The 24,629-nt window shown below is 41.9% G+C and overlaps 1 protein-coding gene across 5 annotated transcripts in view; it reads left to right on the forward strand.

Moving 5' to 3' along the window:
- Nucleotides 1-5,521: 5,521 nt before the first annotated feature.
- Nucleotides 5,522-24,629, forward strand: part of SYK (spleen associated tyrosine kinase) — a 52,286-nt gene continuing 33,178 nt past the window's right edge. The window contains exons 1-3 of one of the 5 annotated variants that reach the window (XM_070742822.1): nucleotides 5,522-5,906; nucleotides 16,450-16,908; nucleotides 19,928-20,088. In XM_070742822.1, coding sequence (XP_070598923.1) covers nucleotides 16,501-16,908; nucleotides 19,928-20,088 — 569 coding nt within the window. In that variant the 5' untranslated portion in view covers nucleotides 5,522-5,906; nucleotides 16,450-16,500. The other 4 variants (XM_070742824.1, XM_070742825.1, XM_070742823.1 and 1 more) reach the window with 4 other exon arrangements.

Raw genomic sequence — 24,629 nt, forward strand, 5'->3', positions numbered from 1 at the left:
GACTCCAAGCTACTGGCTGGGGAGAGCCGCTCCCCCCCCCGGGGGCTCTCATGCTGTTCTCCTTCATCCCATTCCTGATTTTCCTCTCCCCGTCCGACTGTTCAGCCCCCTCCTCTTCGCTGTCCTCCTCCTCCGGGCATGGAGCCAGCAGAGACACAGCTGGTCCCTGAGAAGCCTCAGGATGAATCACAACAGCTTCAGTACATTATTTATCTCCTGGTTAGGGCTGAAAAGGCCTTTTTCAGAGGGAGTAGCAATGAAAACAAGCCTGAAAGCTGGGAAGAGGTGGGAAGATCATTAGCACCTTGTTAGGGCTGGGAAGAAAAGCTTCAGAAAAGCTACATTTGGAGTATAAGATTTTCAGCCTTTTTTAGGGGGGGAGAAACATCTTATACTCCAAAAATACAATAAGCTTGTGACCATTTTACACCTCATGTTGCCATGTATCACCAGGCCCAAAGAGAAGAAAAGAGTTAGCACCCAGAAAGGAATGTCCTAAACCAGCATAATTTCCAGCCAGTTTACAAATGGAAGAACAAGCAGTTAAAGGCTGCAATGCAGAAAAGTCTGGAGTGTTGTTCAGCTGAGCCTTGACACAGAGGTAATAGTTAGGGCTGCAAAAATAAAATAAAATGAGGAAGTGGGTGTTCCACTCATTCTTAACTAATTTTATTAGAGGGGAAGGAAGGAGAGCTTTTGGACCAAAAATGCAAATTTTAGACTGGTCTATCTGTCTGAAAGATCAGGATTTCACCTTAATAACATATCCTTCCACAAATATTGGGACCTGTAAAGAAAGGCTTCTTAGGGGTTTCCTACTTTTTCTCTCTCCCTCAAATAGAGGAATTAATATCCCTGCCTGGTGGTGAGAGCAGGTTTATATAACTGAGGGAAGAAATGTCCACCTCAATTTATGATTTAAAGCTTGGGAACTTTGGAGGACCAAGTCATTAATATTAATCTGGAAATACAGGAATAGCAAAGACTAATTTTGGAAAGAGGAGGAAGCAAGACACAGAAGAATCAAGATGAAGAATTGAGGGGAAAAATCCATATTAAGCAGAGAACAGATAAAAAAGCAGTTCTTCTTTGTGGCAGGAGGGAGTGGCACTTTTAAAAGAATACTTTAAAGAATTTCCATTGTGTTCGAATTGCTGCTACAATCATTTTTCATCAAGATGTTTGCAGTTACAAGCAGTGAAGGGCTACCAAAATTTTTACTACCACACTGTGGGTGTGGTTTATGCATTTTCTTTCAACATCTTTCAGTGCAAATTGGGTGTTCTGGAGTGGAGCTCCATTTTCCCTACCCCACTGTGTTCCCCCATGTATGGGCAGTAGCCCACCCCTGTTTACAGGTCAACAAAACTGGAGGTCACTAGGTTGGAAGTGACCCCCCAGAAAGTTTTGTCTGTGAACATTGGGGCAATTGGTGTCTTTGAATTCCATTAATAGGTTCTCCTCTTGAGAGTTGAATGGGATTAAAATTAAACTATTCCTAATTAAAACAAGCACAGGTACAGAAAACCACAAAAAGATCCAAGGGGCAAAAATAATATATCTTAATTCAAATTCAAAATTTCCCCCTTACATACTCATCCCTGATTATTCATTGTAAGATCTATAGGAGTAGCTCATTCCCCCAAGATACAAACAGATGAGCCACCTATTTGACAACGACATTCAAGAATCCATCTGTTAGAATCCCTTGTTACAGAAAATTGACAAAATCTGCTAGAAAAGACTCAATCGATCTGTTTTTAGCACTGTGGCTATTGAATTCTACCTAGGAAATCCTTGTTTAGTAGAATTGTATCTTTAAGCTTATTTCAAAACACTTGAAGAAACACATAGTTAAATTGTGTGATGATAGAAAATGGGATCAAATGTCAATAAAGGCAATACTCTACGTACATCAAAAGAGATGTATGAGATTTCATCTACACAGAATTATAACAGTTCATTTTATGAGCAGCAAAAATAAGTGAAAAAGTAACTTATGACCATTTTTCACAGTTACAACCTTTGTAGCATCCCCCTGATCATGTGACCAAGATGCGGATACTCAGCAACTGGTTCATACTTACCGTGTCTCTATGAAAAGACGACCTACTCTGAAAACAAGGCCTAGTCCAATTTTCACGCCTGTGTCTAATATAAGCCTACCCCCAAAAATAAAGCCCTAGTTCAGCTCCGCCCACTGTCTAGTTGTACAAGGAAGGCCAAGGCGCAGGCATAAAAATCAAGCCAGGATGGCAGTAGGGTGGAGCTGCCCCACATGTCCTGCACCTGCTAACCTGAAGACCACCATACCTAGGCCTCCCTTGCCTCAATTCCTGTCTGATCAGTGCCCAAGTTCTACAGCTGCGTGCAGCTGCATGTAGCCAGATGCCTCGAGGCTTGTTGTGCTGGTGCCGCCACTCGTGGCCAGACACTGTAAGACTTGTTGCATTGGTGGACCCATTCACAGCAGCACACACTGCTGCCACTCTCACACGCAGCAACACAATGCCCCACGTAGTATCCTGCCACGAGCAATGATCCCAGGGCGACAAGCCTTGCAGCAATCTGCTGTGAGTGGCTGCACCGAAACAATAAGCCACAAAATATCTAACTGCAAGTGGCTGCCAAAATCAGGCAGTGATGTGGCTATGGTGGACCTATGGTAAGGGGTCAAAACATTCCCCAAAATAAAACCTGGTGCTTATTTTGGGGCCGAAAAGAAAATAAGACCAGGTCTTATTTTCTTTTTGGCCCCAAAATAAGACCTGATCACCTGGTAAGACCTGGAAACAAAGGGTACGACTGATGCTGTGTCCTGGGATCATGGGATCCCCATTTGCGATCTTCTGTCAAGCAAAGTCAATCAGGAATCCAGATTCATTTACCAGCCAGGTTACTAACTTATCAACTGCAGTGATTAACTTATCAACTGTGGTAAGAATGGTTGTAAAATGGGGCAAAACTCATTTCACCAATGTCTCACTTAACAATGGAAATTGTGGGTTCAATTGTGGTTGTAAGTTGAGACCTGTTACAGAGAGGAATTGTCAATGTACCATCAATGAAATATCTGGGTAAACACAGAAGAAAGCATAGATTTATTTTACAAATGTTTTATTTAATTTAACAACTGTGACGATTTTCACTCGAGACATGAAACAATAAAAGCAATGCATTTTTGTATCTATTTCCAATACATTTATTATCATCCATTCGTCGTATTTCTATTAATACTATGTGAAAGAAACTGACTTAACCAGCTGGTTGGGAAATTTTGAAATGACAGACATCCAGATCTTGCATAACTTATTCTTTACTTTTTTCCTATTCACACCTTTCCATAGGAGTGGCTGTGAATGTTCTGGCATTCTGGGAATTCACTGCAGGCAATTTTTTTTTTTAAATGTTCCTAAACCCAGATTCAAAAGAAGTACAGAATAAAGCTTCCAATGTACTATGTATGGGCTTAATATGGGCTAATCTTGGTATGGGCTAATTTTGGTCTTGGACAACTTAGAACTATGTAGTCTTTGAATTGATCTAAATGTAATAATAATAATACTAATAATACTAATAATACTAATAATACTAATAATACTACTACTACTAATAATAAATAATTTATTAGATTTGTATGCCTCCCCCTCCGCAGACACGGGGCAGCTCACAACAATAGTAACAATATAACAAATCTAATATTTTAAAAACATCTAAAACCCATCATTAAAACCATACCATACAAGCATACCATATATAAACTATATAAGCCTGGGGTGGTATCTCAATTCCCCCATGCCTGGCGATATAGGTGGGTCTTAAGCAATTTACGAAAGACAAGGAGGGTGGGAGCAGTTCTAATCTCTGGGGGGAGTTGATTCCAGAGGGCCGGGGCTGCCACAGAGAAGGCTCATCCCCTGGGGCCCACCAGACGAAATTGTTTAGTTGACGGGACCCGGAGAAGGCCAACTCTGTGGGACCTCATCGGCCGCTAGGATTCATGCAGCAGAAGACGGTTCCAGAGGTATTCTGGTCCAATGCCACGTAGGGATTTATAGGTCATTACCAACACTTTGAATTGTGACCAGAAACTAATCGGCAGCCAGTGCAGACCACGGAGTGTTGGAGAGACATGGGCATATCTAGGAAAGCCCATGATTGCTCTCGCGGCCGCATTCTGCATGATCTGGAGTTAGTTTCCGAACACTCTTCAAAGTCCCATGTAGAGAGTGTTGCAGTACTCGAACCTCGAGGTGATGAGGGCATGAGCGACTGTGAGTAATGACTATCTGTCCACAACTGATGCACCAGGCGAACCTGTAGTTCATAAAATAATCTGTCACAATTCCTACCTGTCAATGACTACTTCAGCTTCAACCACAATACACGAACACACAATGGACACAAACTTAAGGTAAATGACTGCAAACTCGACTGAAGAAAATACGACTTCAGCAAGAGAGTCATCAATGCTTGGAAAACAAAAATAGGTGACTCAATCTTTCTAATGTAGAATGATATAATGTATCAGTAATAGTAAATAACAAAGATAGCAATATTAAAAATTCTAAATATTTGGGAAAACAGCAAGCAAAAGCTGTAAGAGTTTTGTAATTATTCTGTTTCTTTTATGTATGTTTTGTATGTCTTTTTTATATGTTGTTTTTAAAGGGAAAAAACCTGATAAAGATTATTTTTTAAAAAATAAAGATGTAAAGGCTAAAGGTTTTTGTTTTTTAAAAAGAAAGCCCTGATATCCTCCTCCCCGTCTTCCTGGGCTCATTTAACCTAAACCTAAGCAATTTGATATAGAAGGTTCAGGTACTTTTTCAAAATAATGGCTAAATATGTCCAGGATGCAAGGGATCAACAAATATTTTCACTGCCCTCTTTTTGACTCGTGCAGTATACAGGTCCTCAATGGAAGGCAGGTTGGCAGCAATTGTTTTTTTATGCAGTTCTGATTACCCTCTGAAGTCTGTATCTGTTTAGTTGGGTTGCAGAAACAACCAGTTATAGAGGTGCAGATGACAGACTCAGTAATTTCTCTGTAGAACACCTATACGGGTCTTCAGTGGAAGGCAGTTTAAGCGTCTCCTGAATAGAATGCTGATGTTTATTATCAAGAGGAACAAGTGGAAGTAACCCACAAAGTCCATGCCAAGCCACATCGGTATTAATAAGAAACCTACAATCAGTCTGCTGTTTTTTGTACTCTCAGACTAACACAGCTATCCCTCGGGGAAAGTTTGAAACATAAGACAAGGCCCTGCGGGTCACTAGGCTTAGAAGCAGGCGGTGGACTGTGACCGCCAAACATTAAGTCCCCAAACTTTTTCTGCCAGACTTGCAGCGTAAAAGCTCGAACGTTTGAAGGTGCCACAGAAGTCCTGAAAGCGCCCGACGGCCACTTTGAACAGGTGACATGCCCAACGTCGCCTCTCTCTCTCTCTCTCTCTCTCTCTGCTCCTTCCCTAATCGGCCCGAAAGGCTCTTTAAGCAAATGAAGACAGCTGCGTTCTCCCTCCGACGAGGAAGTGTTGCTCAGCTGAGCCTCGGCGCTGAGGAAATAGTCGGGGCTGCGAGGGAGAAAATGAGGAAGCGAGCGCTCCACTCATCCTGAACCGACCCGGGGCTTCTTCGGCAGAAGCGTCCAGCAAGGCGTGGGCAGAAAAAGAGCCGCGGCGTCCTGAGGGGGAAAGCGCGCCGATTTGGGGACTTGGAGCTGAGGGAAGAGGGTTTTGGCGGGAGGGGGGGCAAAGCTTCACCGCCGAGATCCCGAAGGAGGCGCAAACCGAACGAAGAGCGCGCCTCTCCGAAAAATCCCCTCTCCTCGCCGCTGCCGAGGGAGGGGCTGGTGAGGAGAGGCCCCTATCAGAAGTTCCCGCCACCCGTCGGTTTCTCAAGTAAGAGGTGTTCCTTCCCGTATTTTGAGGGAGGGAGGGAGCGGCTGACAAAAAAGGGGCTTCGGGATTCCCCTCTTCTAGATTTCTAATGTTAGTCAGGATTTGGAGTTGGGCAACCGCGGGAGAGGGACGAGGGAAGAACCCCGACTTTATCCCTACTTTCTTTCAAGTTTGGGTATGTGAGAGTAACCGGAGTGACAATAACCCCCAAAAGCAAGAAATCTACTCCAAAAAGGTCGTTTGGAAGGCGGGACGAGGGGGACGCGAGGCCGGACTCAGCCGAAGCGAGGCGGGGAATGAATCATCCTGGGGCAAGAGGCGTGTCCAAGGGAAAGAGGAGGATGAAAAGAAAGCCGGTCCGTATCTGGGCCAAGTTGGTGCTTCTATGACTTGTGGACTTCAGTTCCTAGAATCCCTGAGCCGATAGTACTAAGCTCAGGAATTCTGGGAGTTGAAGTCCACAAGTCATAGAAGAACCAAGTTTGCCTACCTCTGACGCGATCTCCTTGAAAAACTCTTTGAGGGGAAAAATCGCGGCTGCGCTCTCGCCTTCTCTCTCAAAATGGTTGGTCCAATGCAACTGGACGAAACGGATAGAAATGTTTGGTGGTTGGGGTCCAACGAAAGTGCAGTTTCACTAGGTTGTGACAGGGTGATGAACGTCCATGGATAGTTATGGATAATAGTTACCTGGATGCACAAATACACATAGTAGGTTTTTAAAATATATTTTGTTTTGTTTCATTCAACCATTGACAGAAGTGAAGTGAAAGTTGCATTGCTCCAGCAAGTCAATTCAAAATCGTTTTTTCCTTTTGAAGGATTTCATAATATGCAGACTACAAAGTGAAATTGTTTTTGTTTTTTGGATCAGTCACATTTTTTGTTGTTTTTCTTGTCTCTTTCTATTAGCCCGCAGATCAAAGTTGCCCTTAATAGGCCTGATTTTATCTGTTTGGCGGATGAATCTTAACATAGTGAATTGTGTTTATTTTTTTTAAAAAAAGAAGTAAAAATGCCTTCTGGGCTACACAAGATAGGGAAGTAAAAGAAACTGCTGAACCATAAGTGCAGAAATAGGGTGGCTTGATGCTTGATGGCAGGAGGTAAAATCAGGATTCAGAATAATGTGTACAGAATTGTTAATAAGCCATCTGCCCACAGAAGGAGAGAATAAGATTGGAAGGGGTGTGTTTTGTTTTTTGATTTGTTTTTGTCTGTTTATGTTTATTTTATTTATTTATTTTGTTTGTCAAATGTAGTTGATGCATGGAACTCACTGCCTGACTCTGTAGTATCATCACCTAACCCCTAAAACTTTACTCTTAGACTGTTGACCTCTCCCGATTCCTAAGAGGTCAGTACATAAGTGCACCAGCGTGCCTTCCGTCCCCTATCCTAATGTGTCTCTCTTGTTAGTATTATGAATATAAACATTGTTATATCTTTGTATACTACCAATGCATACTTGACAAAAACAAATAAATAAATAAAATAAATAAATAAATAAATAAACCTAAACACATATAAAGTAAGTATAGATAAGTGGGGACAGTAAGGCAGGAATGCTAGGCACAATGGTGCGCTTATGCAGACCCCTTACAGACTCTAAGGCAGTGTTTTTCAACCAGTGTGCCGTGGCACACTACTGTGCCGCGAGACATGGTCAGGTGTGCCGCGAAGCTCAGAGAAAGAAAACAAGAGAAAGAGAAAGAAAACAAGAGAGAAAGCAAGCAAGAGAGAGAGAGAAAGCAAGAGAGAGAAAGAAAAAGAGAGAGAACAAGAGAGAAAGAAAGCAAGAGAGAGAGCAAGAGAAAGAAAGCAGAGAGAGAGAAAGAGAGGGAGGGAAGGTGGGAGAGAGAAAGACATAGAGGGAAGTAGGGAGGGAGAGAGAAAGATAGCAATAAAGAGGAAAGAAGAGAAAAAGAAAGAGGGATGGAGAGAGAGAGAGAAAAAAAAAGAGGGAGAGAGGGGGAGAGAGAAATAGAGCGAAAGGGAGGAAGAGAGAAATGTTTTGTCCAAACTTTTTTAGCCCCCTCCCCACTCAATGTGCCCCATGGTTTTGTAAATGTAAAAAATGTGCCGCGGCTCAAAAAAGGTTGAAAATCACTGCTCTAAGGCAATGTTTCCCAACCTGGGCAACTTGAAGATATTTGGACTTCAACTCCCAGAATGCTGGCTGGGGAATTCTGGGAGTTGAAGTTCAGATATCTTCAAGTTGCCAAGGTTGGGAAACGCTGCTCTAAGGAATGGGGTTAAGATTCTTCATGAACAACTTCACAGGTTCCATTTGCTTTTGTTTCATGCTTGATTAATAGGAGGGGTATTTTTTTTTTTTGAGGTCATGATTTTTAACTTCTTAGGATGTGTTTTGGATGTTTTGTGCCTGTGAGTCAGTGTTGACTCCTTTTAACTGTCTGGATCACTCCCTGCGATTTTCTTTCTGCCTCTTTCCCAGAATCCAAGGCAGGACTATAAATCCCCGGTTTCTTGCTTGATGTCTTTAACAACTACACCAGACTGGCTCTCATATCAACTTAGGGCAAACCTTCAATTTCTATTGCAGTCTGTATGCCACTGTTACTTAAGAACAGGGGTTTTTTGGGGAGGGGGTGTCTTTGTTTTTTCTTGATTTATCCTCTTAGGTTGTTCTTCAGAGAAACAACCTCATGGGTGTTTCTGTGAGTGTTGAAAGGTTTCTGAGGTGTGAAAGGTTTCTAAAGGTGTGAAACTGGTAGCCTAAGTTACAGGCTAATTTCATTGTTGAATAACTCAGAAATATGTTGGCCCTATCAGAGTAGGATTCAAAATAGAGTTAGCATCTTCGGGAATGGGGGTACTTCCTGATGCTGCGGTGGGGGGAGTGAGTAAAGAGAGATTCTCTTTCTGTCTGACCTGCACCCCAACCCGCCACACACAAGTTCAAATCTTTTCTGTAAACTGTCCTCTTTCCCTCTGCAATTGGTGGACAGCCTGTCACTACTGGAGTTAGGTTGCAAATTCTTCAATTTAGCTGCTGCACTTGAGAGCAGTGATGGTCCTTTCCAAGGGCAGGCAGGTAAAAAAAGAACGAAACAGATATGGTAAGGTAGAAAGAATATTCGGGTGGGATGTGGGGGCATGTTTTGTGGATTTTACAAATGAAAATAGTGATCTTGTGCAGTGCATTCCAAGTCAATTCAGTATACTTTTGTCCATGGGAAAAAAGAGAACTGGTGTTTTGATCACTTTGGTAGATGGAGGGGTTAAAATGCGACATGTGGAGACCCCCCCCCCAAAAAAAACAATGCATGGAGGCGGCTATGGGCTGTGGCAATCCCTGCAGTCTAGAACAGCTGATTGGCGGTATTCAGGAGGCCAATCTAACCACCAATCTGCTCATATTATTATTATTATTATTATTATTATTATTATTATTATTATTATTATTATTATTATTATTATTATTATTATGTCAATACAACATATCAAACAAGATCACTATGCTGGATTTCGTATTTCATCACCAGTTGGGCGCTTCCCAAGCATCTAGGACTGCGTGATGTGGTGACGAATTATGTTTGCCGATCCCAGTAAAGCAGCCTTTTGCAATTGACAGATGGAGATTTTCTCAGTTCCGATGGTTTTCAAATGTCCGCTGAGATCCTTTGGCACTGCGCCCAGCGTACCAAGTACCACTGAGACCACTTTCACTGGCTTATGCCAGAGACGTTGCAGCTCGATTTTTAGATCTTTGTATTTCACTAATTTCTCTAGCTGCTTCTCCTCAATTCTGCTTTCCCCTGGGATTGCGATGTCAATGATCCATACTTACTTTTTCTCCACAATCAGGATGTCTGGTGTGTTATGCTTCAGACTAAGGTCAGTCTGAAGTCGGAAGTCCCACAGTAGTTTTGCTTGCTCATTTTCGACCACTTTTTCGGGCTTATGATCCCACCAGTTCTTTGCCAGTGGTAAATGGTAGTTCCAGCACAAGTTCCAGTAAAATTATTATTATTATTATTATTATTATTATTATTATTATTATTAATTAGATTTGTATGCCGCCCTTCTCCGAAGACTCCGGGCGGCTCACAAGATACAATAAGAACAATGCAACAACAAAACTAATTACAAAACTAATTACAAAAAAATTACAAACTAAAATCCCAATATATTAAAATCAGTCAGCCACTGTACTAAAGCTGATCAGGCTGTTTGCTGCAAGGACCCTAGCCAGATGAATACAGATGGATGTTGGTAGGCAGAGGCAGAACTTTTTTTCTTTTTTTCCTACCCAAAAGCTAATGTGTGTCTTATACGTCAGAGCATCTTATGCTTCAAAAAATACAGTACTTGTTAATTTAGCTTATCTTTTATTGTAGATTTCTGCCTGTGTCCTGTTTGATTTTTTTTTTTGTTTGGTCAATCCCATGGGAATATTTCTGAAGGAAACATGGGCTTTTCAGACCAAGAAATGCAGATTTCAGAGCAATAGAGTGATACATAAGAAGAATGAATCAAATCCTCTGCAACTTTGTAACATTAGAATAAGCGCAAAACTCACTTAACAATCCATAACAATCTATGATTGTGGAGGTTGAAGTGGGTCGACTTTACCTGTTATGCTATACTGACCTGCTTAAGAGGAATATTTTCACTTAAATTGAGGAACATCCAGATTATTACATGCATAATTTTAAGATCACTTTGTTCCACTTGATTTTCTTTACTTTTATGGGTAAAGTTTTATTTTTGCTTAATTGCTCTATTAGCTCTGGAAGTAGGTATACCTTTTAATGGTCATGTATTAATTCCCTGAGGTGGTGGTTCTACATTTTTACATAAATGCAAATTAGTATAGTTTTCTTCCCTTATGCTATGCTTGATGAGTTTTGTTGCTTTTTGTCAGTTTTTCACAGAATTCAGATACAGTGATACCTTGTCTTACGAACTTAATTGGTTCCAGGAGCAGGTTCGTAAGGCGAAAAGTTAATAAGACGAAACAATGTTTCCCATAGGAAACAATGTAAAACCGATTAATGCATGCAAGCAAAAAAAAAAAATTGCAAAAACGGCACTCCGCTGGGCGCCGCCGCCTGGCTGTCACCTTTTGAAACAGCCGGGTGCTTCTTGGCGTTCTCCCAAACGCTGAACCCAAAAGGTTCAGCAAAAGTTCGGGTTCAGGTTCGGGAGACCGCCGAGAAGTGCCACCACCTGGCTGTCAACTTGCCAGAAGAACCATGGAGCTGTCGGCTGGTCGGGAGGCTCAAATGGAGGTGGGGAATCCCAATAGGGAATTCCAGGGATGGAGCTTTGATATCATGGAGACGTCCTTCCTAGAGTCCATTGTTTGGCCGGCCAGGAAGGACGTCTCCGTGACATCAAAGCTCCGCCCCTGGAATTCTCTATTGGGATTCCCCACCTCCATTTGAGCTTCCCGACCGGCCGACAGCTCCATGGCTCTTCTGGCAAGGTGACAGCTGGGCAGCGGCGCTTCTTGGCGTTCTCCCGAACCCGAACGCTGAACCCGAACTTTTGCTGAACTTCCAGGTTTGGCATTTGGGGGAACGCCAAGAAGCCCCCCGGCTGTTTCAAAAGGTGACAGCTGGGCGGCGGTGCTTGTCAGCCAAACCCAAACGCTGAACCCGAACTTTTGTCAAACTTCCGGGTTTGGCGTTTGCGGCAGCGGGTTCGTAAGGCGAAAAAAGTTCGTAAGAAGAGGCACAAAAATCCTGAACCCTGGGTTCGTGTCTCAAAAGTTTTTAAAAATACAGGTTTTAAGGTTAAGATAAGAAAGATTTCCTTCATAAAAAATAAACTCAGTCACCCATAATCCCATTTATTAATTTATATATCTGTATATACATTCTGGTTATAATTTGTTTTGTGAATATGTCATTTGATTACCTTTGAGATCATTATACATGAACCAGTTAAGGCACCCAGATAGAAATCAAGAAACCATGAGTTCTAGTTCCAACTTAGATACAAAGTCAACTGATTTTCACAGGATGTGTTTTAAGCAGAGCCTGGATAGCCATCTGTTTTGGAATTAATCTCGCTCCCACCCACCTCACTCTCTGCATTCTGCTTTATACATTTAGATATTTGGTAGGCTAAGTTCAGAGCCACTACCTCCTCTCTTCTGCTGTACTGTAAACTCCATAAATAACATCTTATTTTCAATATTAAATATTATCTTCAGGAGAATGAAATGTAGCTAACACGTTTGGAAAAGTGTTGGCTTTTTCATGTAGTGTTGGATTGCTAGCATTACCAAATTACTTATAAAAATACTGTAGATGAAGGCAGATGGGCTATTAAAATTCTCAGGACATTTTACTTGTATTTTAGTGGTTGACATATTTTGCTAACTGTAATAATCCTGACTTCAATCGCTAAAAAAACTTCTGGTTTTTGACAGAAGACACTTTTTTCTTTTAAGTTTTTGTTTTCAATGCTTTTTGAAAAATAGAGGGGGGTTTTCCTTCAAAAAAAATCTAAATGGCTTTCTTAATTAGTGCTTGAAATTTGCCCTGTGTAACTGATGCCAACTTTTATTAAATATGCATCTCCCAATAATTTAAAAAACCTATTATTTATTATTAACAATTATTTATTTTAGCTTGTGCAAGATAGGATATTATGTCTATGAAAGAATTTTTATTTAATAATATTGACTTTGTCTATGGAGAGGGGCGGCATACAAATCTAATAAATAATAATAATAATAATAATAATAATAATAATAATAATAATAATAATAATATTTACTTTTAATTGAAATGCAATTATTTGGTGAAGAATATTATCACGTTGCACATTTTCGTTCTCTTTAGATATACAAAATCTGTAAATTTTTTGAGGAGGATGAAATACATGCAGCTAGTAAAGAAAATGGCTAACTACTCATCTATTCTACTTGAAAAGATTGCATATAGCATTTAATTAAAAAGGCATACCGTATTTTTGTTGTATTCACCTAAGGATTAATGTATGGTATCAGTTTGAAAAGTATAATAAGAACTGTGAAAAAGATTTGTACTAATTGCCTAATTAATTAATTAATTAATTTAGAAACTATGAATTTTTAATTTAAAATAAAATTAAACTGAGCAAGGCTAAAATAATTTTAAAGGGATACTCCAAGAGCCCTCAGCTCATCTTAGTAAGTTGGGTGGCATTCAAATTTGATAAAACAAAGTTTCTAATGAATAGTCCAAAGATATAGTCATAACTGCAGAATTCGAAGCAAACACGGTTTTTATATCACTCAGCAGCTCTCAAAATGAAAGAGCAATTGATTTTTAGAACACCCCAGTATATTAATGGTATATATGTCTCTGTTATGTGCACCAGTAAAGACAAACTCTTGGCTTGGATTCATATGCAAACAATTCGCACACTTCAGTGAATAAAGCTAAGCTAGGAAGCTGCTGATTCAGAACTGTTGTACATATTTGTACATGCACCAGTGGTAAAATGCTTCCGGTTTGCTCATGCCTTTTGGTTGTTGGAGAGTCGGTCATGAAGGCAGCTCTGCCACCTTGCCGGACGCTGCCATTTGTGTTCCTTTACCCTATGTGTATGCACAGAATGCTTTGTGCGTGCACAAAGGGTAAAAGAACCCAAATGGCGGTATCCAGGCAAGGAAGCGGAGTCTCGCGCTGCCTTCACAACCGGCTCTCCGATGGCTGACAAGCACAAGCATTTCACTCCTGACATGTACCTATAAACCTTTAAGGAAGGTGCACAGTTTAAGCATGTATTCAATAGAAGGATGGTGAAATACCTAAATTATTGACGTAATTCTCAATGGATAATCATTTTAATTCAAAAGTTTCTTTCACCTGAGTTAACTTAGGGTAAGACCAAAGTTATTAGGGCAAAATTATTTTGGGATTTTCACACTATCGGCAATTAATTTGATGATACAAAACATGTCAACAAATTTTAAAAATTATTTCCAGTTCAATGGAATGTTGAAAAGAAAAAAAAACATGAAGGACTTTTGGAAACTTTCAGCTCAATAAATATTTAATATAACTGAAGAAAATTATGCGGGCAAAGACATTGGCAAAAGAAGCATTGAGATAAGAAGTGGGTCAGAGCTAGCCAATAGTTTCAGTTAAAGAAATTTAGTAATAATTTTCCAAATGCTTTTCCTGAGGTGATAGAAGAGCTGAAGGAAATATCATGTTATATATTTGAATATATATAGTCTAGATATAGCCATTTGAATGATATGCAGATGATGGAAAAATAATTCAGCACAAATGTTGCAACGTTTCATATTCCCCATCCTCAAGGTCTCGGTCTCTCTCTCTCTCTCTCTCTCTCTCTCTCTCTCTTTCTTTCTTTCTCTCTCTCACCCTGTCCCTCCTTTCCTCCATCCCCAGGCACCCCTGAAGGCACTTGGCGGGCAAAGAATGGGATGACTCTTCCCCAATCACCAAGGCAGCATACGCTGAATCCTTGCAAAACTGAGAGGGGAGCAGACAAAACCAAATCAAACCAAATCTCTCCCCCCCCCCTTCCTTTCCACTCTCACTCTCATTGCCCGGCTGCAGCAGGAAATGGCAGGCAGGCACTTCTGGCTTTGTTGGTGCTGGACACACAACCTGCTCTCTGGACAGACAGATAGACAGAGAGACAGAGACAGGCAGAAAGAGGCAGAGACAGAGAGAGGGGGAGAGAGAGAGACAGAGAGAGACAATGAGTGTTGCCAGGGGTGAGTGGGACAGGGAATGGACTCCAGGAGAGGAGGGGACCCAGTCTCCCCCATTGTGAGCCGTGCTTTCACTGTGCTATGCAAAGCACTGAGTGAAGCAGGCCAGCTGTGGAAGGAATACTGTGTCTTCCCTGTACCCCACACCAAAAGGAAAACAAGCTGGGCTTCTCCGAAGCCCCCTACCCTCTCCATGCTGCCTTCCCCCTACCCCCACCTAATCCACTTCACGACAGAGTAATGTGCATTGGAAACATGTGTTGGGGTAATCCTCTGGTGCTCGGCCCACAACTCTCCGTGGTCCTCCAGGCCCGGCTTGCTGAGGATGTGGGGAAGCAACCTTGATGCCTCTGCTGCCCCCCACATGACCCCAGCCATCACTGCCCAGAACCGTCAAAGGCGCAGCACATTTCAAAGGTGGTAGCTCACATTGAAAGTGCCAAACAGCAGGACATCTGCGAGAACCGGACATGCCACTCCACTATCCGACTTGCCAATAGGGGCACTTCTGCTGGGCAGCCAGCCACTCCTTGCTGGGCTTCTGCGCTCGACATTCTGCCAGGAAGGGGAGCGCTTTCCCACAGTGCCCCCTTCTTTCTCTTGGCCCTGCTGGCAAGGGAGGAGAAAGGCCAGGCTTGGAGGATTGCCCCCATCCCGCAAGATCTGCACCCGCCATTCTCTCCCAACCCTCTTTGTTGGTGGCAACAGCAAATGTACCAGGCAGAATCCTGTTGCCACATAAAAAGGCAAGTCCGGGGAGCCCCCGGAGATTCAAATTGCCCCTATTCTTCCCGCCTTCCATAAGATGTTGAAGACCTATCTATGTCGCCAGGCATGGGGGGAATAACTATCTTGTCCCCCCAGCACCACCTTTTTTCTGACTGTAATATATGAGAATGGTATGATTGTGCAGTAATGATCGTTTTAATATTCATGGGTTTTAAATTGCTTTTAACTTATATTGGATTTGTACTTTGCATACTGTATTGCTGTTGTTGTGAGCCGCCCCGAGTCTTCGGAGAGGGGCGGCATACAAATCTAATAAAACTTAAACTTAAACTTAGCTTTGCTTCCTCACTAAGGTGACAGGGCAACAGCTCTTTCATCTCTGCCAGGGAGCCGCAGCAGAGGAGTGAAAGAGCCGCATAATGGCTCTAGAGCCACAGGTTGCAGACACCTGTCCTATCTCCTAACCTCTTATAAGGCTATCCTTGGAATCTATTTTTGCTTGTGTGGGTACTTGCTCTACTCTAAGTCCCTTCCCTCTTTCGACCAACAGTGAAGGTATTATTAAAGGGATATAAGGCATTTCAGAAGCCACAGAATGCTTTCTCTTTCATGTTTATTTTCTGGCACGGCGTTGCTTACTCCTGTGACAGAGCATTTTGTAAATTACTCAAGACTCATTTATACCGCCAGGCATGGGGGAGTTGAGATATTCCTTCCCCCTAGGCCATTACAAGTTATGCATGGTATGTCTGTGTGTATGTTTGGCTTTATAATAAGGGTTTTTAGTTGTTTTATTATTGGATTGTCACATGCTGTTTTTATCATTGTTGTTAGCCGCCCCGAGTCTACGAAGAGGGGCGGCATACAAATCCAATAAATTATTATTATTAATTATTATTATTACAAGCCTATTGTTGGCAGTGAAAATATTGTTTCTCTTTCATTTTTATGTTTATGATTCATTGATTATTTCTCAACTCATGACCGCATTACGTATATTTCCATCTCCTGGTTTCAATAAGATCATCCAGGTAACATACGAAATAACATAGTGATACAAAACTGTCACTAACTTGGTTTTTTTTTAAATCTAAATTCTTCTAGGTGTAATATAGCTTCAAAAGCAGGCAAAGAAAGAGAAGAAGTGGGAGAAAAATGGCAAGTTATGATTCTGTCAGCCACCTATCCTATTTTTTTGGAAACATCACCCGTGAAGAAGCTGAAGATTACCTGTTGCAAGGAGGACTAAACAACGGACTGTACTTACTGCGACAGAGCCGAAACTACCTGGGTGGTTTTGCTTTGTCTCTGGCAAACAATGGAAAGGTTTATCATTACACCATTGAGAGGGAAATTAATGGCACTTACGCTATTACTGGAGGGAAATCCCACCGGAGTCCTGTGGAACTCATTGACTACCACTCAGATGAAATCGATGGTCTTGTCTGTTTACTCAGGAGACCATGTAATCGGCCGCCAGGAGTGGAACCAAAAACAAGTCAGTTTGAGGACTTGAAGGAAAATCTAATCAAAGAATATGTTAAACAAACCTGGAATTTATATGTAAGATTATTTTTCTTTTGTCCTTTTCTGTACGTTTATGGAGAGTCTCAGTCATCCAGGTCATGAGCATCCCAAAGCTTTTTGAGAGGCAACTGGACTTTCTGTTCTTTTTCTTTGAAAACATTTCGCTTCTCATCCAAGAAGGGTCTTCAGCTCTGGAAGTTTCTTCTTCCCCAAAGCTGAAGAAATGTCTTGGAAGAGAAGCAGAATGTCTTCAAAGAAAAAAAACACACAAAAATTCAGTTGCCTCTTGAAAAAGCACCTTTTCTGTAGTTTTTCCTCTTTTGCTTTTGGGAGGTTAGTGGCTATAGTTGGACATTTATTTATTTATCTATCTATCTATCTATCTATCTATCTATCTATCTATCTATCTATCTATCTATCTATCTATCTATCCTATCTATCTATCTATCCTATCCTATCCTATCCTATCCTATCCTATCCTATCTATCTATCTATCTATCTATCTATCTATCTATCTATCTATCTATCTATCTATCTATCTATCTATCTATTAGATTTGTATGCCGCCCCTCTCCGTAGACTCGGGGCGGCTAACAACAATAATGAAACAACATGTAATGAAACAACAAATATCCAGGAGTATGTCATATATCTGGGCAAACCAGGATTTCCAATTTTTCTAGAGTTTTGGGATAGAAATTGAAGTTGGTTCCTATGCTGTATTTGTTCAGTATGGACATTCTCAGCTTAAAACCATCTATTTAGCAACTTTTCGAAGTTACAACAGCAATGAAAAAAGTGACTTATGACCAGTCCACACCATTAATGTCACAGCATCTCACAGTCACATGATCAAAATTCGGGCACTTGACAACCAGCATATATTTAAGACAATTGCAGCATTTGGGGGACATGTCGTCATCATTGATGACATTCCTACCCAGCATCTGACAATCAAGTCAATTATGAAAATGAGTCTCTTAAAGACTGCACAATTTGCTTAACAACTGCAGCAATTCACTTAACAACATGGCAAAAAAAGTCATAAAATCAGCCATGTCTCACTTAACAACCATCTAGTTTATCAGGGGAAATTCCAGTCTCAGTGTGGGTTTAAGTGGAGGACTATCTTTACTTGAATCCAATTTTAAACTACATTTGATGTATTTTCCCATTGTTTTAACTACCATATTTTTCAGAGTATAAGGTGCATCTTTCGACCCCTAAAAGAGGCTGAAAATTTGAGTGCATCTTGTACTTCAAATGTAGCTTTTCCGAAGCTTTCTCCCCCCAGCCCTAGCTAATGATCTTCCCAGCTTGCAGGCTTGTTTTCATTGCTACTCTCTCCAAAAAAGGTTTTTTCAGCACTAACAAAGTGCTGAGGATCTGCCTGGCTTGCAGGAATTTTTTTTTGCTACCTCCCCCCCCCCAGAAGGTTTTTTTTTCCCAGCCCTAAATCTTTGCAGGCTTGTGTTCATTTCTATGCCCTCTGAAGAAGTTTTTTTTCCAGCCCTAAATCTCCCATACTCCTGTATTACTGATTTTTCTGTATAGCTGGTATTTGGGACATGCTAAAATTTGTAACCCTTGATGGACTGTAATCTTCAGGATGTGCTAAAACATCTTCTGATAATACAATGTGCTTTGGATATCCCAATTTCTATTCCGGGAAAGTCAGTACAGGTTCTGATATCGGTCCAACAGGCACTTCTCTACCTATGACCACAGTTGAGAGCAAAACTTCCAACACTAAGTGATGCACTTGTTAAGTTAGTCGCACCCAATTTTACATCTTTTTTTTTTTTGCTGCAGTCATTAACTGTATCACCGCAGTTGCTAAGTGTCTCCAATTTCCCCCACTCACTTTGCTTGTTGGAAGTCCCCTATGAAGATTACAAATGATGATCACATGACAATGTGAAATTGCAACTTTCATAAATATAGGTCAGTTGCCAAGTGCCCGAATTTTGATCATGCAACCACAGAAGTCATAAATAGGAGGACTGGCTATAAGCCAATTTTTTTCAGTCTATCATAACTTTGAAATGATCAATAAACAAATGTTGTAAGTCAAAGACTATATACCTCCTACAGCAGGGTTGGCAAACTTGTGGCGTCACATCATCATGTGACTTTCTCCCCCCCCCCTTTTAAATGTATTAATTGGATTGTTATTTCCTGTTTTTCTGTACATGCTGTGAGCCGCCCCCGAGTCCTTGGAGAGGGGCGGCATACAAACCCAATTAAATCTTAAATCTTTGCTAAACCAGGGGTGAGCATAGCCAGCACATGACACATCCAGCCCACACCCCTGTTCTACAGCCCTGTTTGACACCTCTGTTCTACAGCAAAGGCAGGCACAAAATATTAATTCAGTTCTTTTTGCAAACTCTGTATTCTCTAGCATTCATTTTACTGCTTTGTCCTCTAATCATTTAAACTGGTGACGTTGGCTAATATCCAACTTAAAATATGGATATAAAAAATCTTGTTTAATGGTTTTTATTTTAAATTTTATTTGTATTATTTATTATGACTTTACACCATCTCTGCCGGGATTTATATCACAATCATTTTCACAGTACTGCTTCTACAGGCAGAAGTTAGAAAGCCACTTTTGATAAGGGACAAGAAGAAAAATGGATAGACTGCCCTTGCAGTGAGCCAATGATGGCTGAGAGCAATATCATATTTTCAACTCTTCATAAAAGGATTAGTAGGGTAAATTTCTCTCGGGGCAATCCAGACTTTTGGATGATCTCTAAAAGGTAAAAGTGCTACACTCTGCATGTTTATAAATTATGATTGGTTGTAAATTATTTTGCTATCAGCTCACGTGCGCGCTTGCATGCGCAACACTTCTGCGTATGCACAAGAGCATCCCAAGCAAGTAGGTGGACCAGTCTAAGAACTGGCCTGAACCCGGAGCAACCCACTGCTGGTATATGCTTTGACATTTTAGTAAACTGTTCTGGTTATTGTCAAAGCCATTCATATATCAACTTCCATAATTAACTATATTCTTATATTCTTTGCCCTCCTGTCAATTATACAGGGACATGCCCTTGAACAAGCAATTATTAGTCAGAAACCGCAACTGGAGAAACTAATTGCTACAACTGCACACTTGAAAATGCCCTGGTTCCATGGGATGATATCTCGGGAGGATTCAGAGCAACGCCTTCTTCTGGGTACAAAGATCAATGGGAAATTTTTGTAAGTATACATTTTTTCCTATAGGCTCTATGACTTAATACTAAAAAAAAAACAGAAGACAAGTAAGAAAAATAATAAAAGCAATGTGTTTAACCATTCCAACATTTCTTTTTAATATCAGTCATTACAGTTCCATTTACTTAATAACAGCATCTGTGATTTCTTTACAGTGGCATGATCAAGTTCTTTACAGTATAAAGAATGTCATGTCCACCAATTGTGGAGCTGAAAAAGCTTTTTCATACACTATCTCCATCTCTAAAAATAAAATGGAAAAATTAATGTTGGTTGTTATCATCTTTGTAGTTAAATAGAAGGTCCATATTTCAGTTGGTTCATAGTTCATTTGGTCATTGAATGTCAGGACCTGGATGAACAACTAGTGAACTATGTTGCCTTCATACTCCTTTTGTGCATCCAGAGGAATGGTTTTAAAAAAATTGATCCTGAAATTTATTTATTTATTTGTTTTTTCAGGTACGTGTTGGTGGTATAACAAGATTTTTAATATTTATATGCATGATACTAATAAAAGAGAAACAGTAGGACAGGGGAAGGAATACACTTTGGTGCACTTATGCACGCCCCTTACTGATCTCTTAGGAATCGGGAGAGGTCAACAGTGGATAGTCTAAGGCAGTGTTTCCCAACCTTTTTTGAGCCGCGGCACATTATTCATGTTTTCAAAATTCTGGGGAACACTGAGGGGGGGGGCGGGGGGGCTAAAGAAAAGTTTGGACAAAAAAAATATCTCTTCCTCCATTTCACTCTATTTCTCCCTCCCTCTTTCTCTCCCTTCCTTCCCTTCTTTCTCTCCATCTTTCTTTCTTTCTTCCTCTCTTTTTTGCTCTCTTTCTCTCTCCCTCCTTCCCTCCCTCTATGTCTTTCCCTCTCCCTCCTTTCCCCCTTTCTTTCTCTCTCTCTCTTGCTTTCTTTCCCTCTCTTTCTCTTGCTTTCTTTCTCTCATTCTCTCTCCCCTCCTTTTTCTCTCTCTCTCTTTCTCTCTCGTTCACCACGCCAGCAACAGAGAGAAAAAGAAAGAGCGAGAGAGAGCCGGAGAGAGAGTGGAGTGCGCAGCAGCCATCAGCCTCCTCGCCCTCCTAGACGTCCCCAGCGCCCGGCCTCGCGCTGCCTCCCGTTAGCCCGGCCGAAAGCCACACAGTCCCGGACTCCTGGATTGCTCACTTCTCCGGCCAGCGTGGCGCTTTCCTGGGCAGATGGCTTTGCTGACCGGAGAAACGAGCGATCCGGGAGTCCGGGACTGTGTGGCTTTGCGCCATGAAGAGAAAACGGCAGCAGGGAAAAGTCGGCCGTTTTCTCTTCATGGCGCAAAGCCACACAGTCCCGGACTCTCGGATTCCTCGCCCCAAGGCAGGAGGCGGTGGCGGAGAAGAGTGGGCGGATCGGGCGGGCAATGGGGCAGGACGGAGAAGCCAGGGGCGCGTTTGGCCGGAGGCACCGTGGGGAACAGGGGCAGGGTGGTGCGGCAGTAGGAGTAAAGGGAGCCGCGGCTGCCCCTGCCTCCCCACGGTGCCTCCGGCCAAACGCGCCCCTGGCTTTTCCGTCCTGCCCCATTGCCCGCCCGATCCGCCCACTCTTCTCCGCCACTGCCTCCTGCCTTGGGGCGAGGAATCCGGGAGTCCGGGACTGTGTGGCTTTGCGCCATGAAGAGAAAACGGCAGCAGGGAAAAGTCGGCCGTTTTCTCTTCATGGCGCAAAGCCACACAGTCCCGGACTCTCGGATTCCTCGCCCCAAGGCAGGAGGCGGTGGCGGAGAAGAGTGGGCGGATCAGGCGGGCAATGGGGCAGGACGGAGAAGCCAGGGGCGCGTTTGGCCGGAGGCACCGTGTGGAGCAGGGGCAGGGTGGTGCGGCAGTAGGAGTAAAGGGAGCCGCGGCTGCCCCTGCCTCCCCACGGTGCCTCCGGCCAAACGCACCCCTGGCTTCTCTGCCCTGCCCCATTGCCCGCCCGATCCGTCCACTCTCCTCCGCCGCCTCTCGCCGCGGCACACCGGTTGGGAAACGCTGGTCTAAGGGTAAAGTTTTAGACTATAGCCTGGCTTAATTTTTGCATGAAAATGATGCATTCTTCATTCTGCTCAATGGAGGAAACTATCAAAACTCTAACAACAATACTAATACCATTTCTCCCTCTGTCGCTCATTTTATATTGAAAGATAATTGAATTTGACAGATACTCCCATATTCTTTTCTCTAAAACTATAGTTAGTTTTCTATGCTTTCTGACCATGTTTATACCATTTTTCAAAGTAGGTATTGTTCCTTAATCATCTTTCATTTTGCAGTATTATTTTTAGATTAGTATTTCATATTTTGAATTCAGATCTAAAAGCATTGCTGTGCTGTTTACAAAGTTATTCTAAGTTTGGCCTAAGAAAGGTCCTTCTGTGCCTAGAATTCTATAGCTAGCCTGACTATTGCTGAAAAATCTTGAAGCCCAGAGACCAGAGGTGGGTTCATGCCAGTTTGGATCAGTTCTATAGAACCAGTAGCAAGAATTTTCCCCTACTTGCTGAAATGACAGCTATTGCACTGGCCATACCCCCAAACCAGCTCTTTCGGTGGCGCTATAGGCACCATAAGTAATGGGCTGCCAACATTTTTACTGCCACACTGTGGGTGTGGCTTATTTTGTGGGTGTGGCTTAATGGATATGTGACTGGGTAGGAGTGGCTTGCCGGCCATGTGATCAGGTGGGAGTGGCTGGAGCGATCATCGTTCAAGTGAACTGCTAAGTCCTCGATTTACAGCCTTACCAGTGTCGCTCGTTGGGGTGACAATTTGCTTTGCATTTCCTGCGCTCTCCTTCCTGGGTCGCCCCCCACCTCTGGCTGAGTAGCTAGGTGAACGGGTGCTGCCAGAAGCATAAGTGCTGCCGGCGCCACTTCCACCCACGCCTTCTGCTTGCACCTCAGGCGTGAGGTGGCCACGTGAAGCTGGAGGGGAGCCAGGCAGCAGAGAGGGAAGCTTGTCTGAGGCCAGGAAGGAGGAAAGAGGAAAAAAGCAAGGAACGCAGATGCAGCAGCAGCAGTAGGGGGGAAAAGGAGAGCCAAGCCAAGACCAGTAATCCAGGAAGTGGCAGCCCCCAGTTAGCTGGAGCTGCACATGTATCATCGTTTCCGCCAGTGGAATTGCGTTCCACCCTGTCCTGCCTGCTGCCCACCCTTGGGCACCGCCATCTTGTTTTTTGCTTCTGCTGTGCATGTGCACATGTCAGCACTGCACATGTGCATGTGTCTATGCAGTGTGGGAGGAAGCGAACCAGCAGCAAGGTAAGTCAGAAACCTACCCCTGCCACGCACATAGAATCTATCCAGGTTGACGGAAACAGAAATTGAGCAGTTTTCAGGAAAAGAAAGCAATCTTGACCCAAAATGCTACAGCACGATCTCCCTTATCAATTATTGCCAGTACTCTGTCTTGAAAGAAGAAAAAATAAATTACCTAATAACCCTGAAGCAAATCTTACTTGTTGAGGATAATCAAGTGAAAAGTTACAGTTCATAGGTTTCATCTACACATTTCGAAAGCAGATTGCAGTAGCCCCAAGAAATAGGCAACTAGATCTACTGCGATTTTAATAATAGAGCTGTAATAATTTACTAAATAAGTAACAGACCAATATAATAAATCAGATAAGCTGCATAATATGTGATTTATTATAAAACTCTTTTTTAGCCATGAAAACCAGAACTAGATTGTGTGAAAGTCTAAATTCTGTAAATACAAAAAAAAATGCTGCAATTTGCAGATAAAAATCTTCTGATCTACGTGTACTGTATTTCCTGTCTGTTTTATTAGAACTAAACTATTTATAGGTCAATCAAAAAATACACAGTATGATTGTAAATCAGGAACTGGAATATACTAATCATTTATGGAAGCTTGGAAATAATGTATTAAGATTGCATCTGTTATATTTTTTTACAGATTGTGATCACAGAATGAGTATAAATCAGTACAGGGTTGTTGTTTTTTAACTAGCCTTCATTTTTCCTTATTTTACAACTTTTAAAAATATAACCTTCTCGGAACATAATTTGGAGAAGGAGGATAAGTAAAAATGAAAGCAATTTGTACAATAGTCCTACTTATCTGATGTCATTCAGGTAGAGTAGATTGCTATAAAATACCATGGTGTTACAGTCAGGATAAGACACCTTGTAAATATCAATATCTTTTCTTAGGGATATTGTACATATTCTTCTTGACATATCTATTCCCTACTGTGTGCCACTTACTCTCTTGTAATCCCTTTTATCCCAATCTCTCTGTCCTGCAAGAGGTGGAAGAAGGAACAGATCAGACATGGGAGAGATTGCCTTAAAAAAAATCATTTGTTTTTTTCCTATTTCTCACCATATCTCCAAAATAAAACTTTTCATGATTTCACTGTCTACAAATAAGCAATACAATCTACTCATGGAAGACAAACATCAAATTTACTGTATAATTTACTTATAATACACTAAGAAAAAATGATATATTTTATATTAGCCCAGGGTAATTTCTTAAATAGGC

This window comes from Erythrolamprus reginae, chromosome 2 (genome assembly GCF_031021105.1).
Source record: "Erythrolamprus reginae isolate rEryReg1 chromosome 2, rEryReg1.hap1, whole genome shotgun sequence".
Taxonomy (NCBI): domain Eukaryota; kingdom Metazoa; phylum Chordata; class Lepidosauria; order Squamata; family Dipsadidae; genus Erythrolamprus; species Erythrolamprus reginae.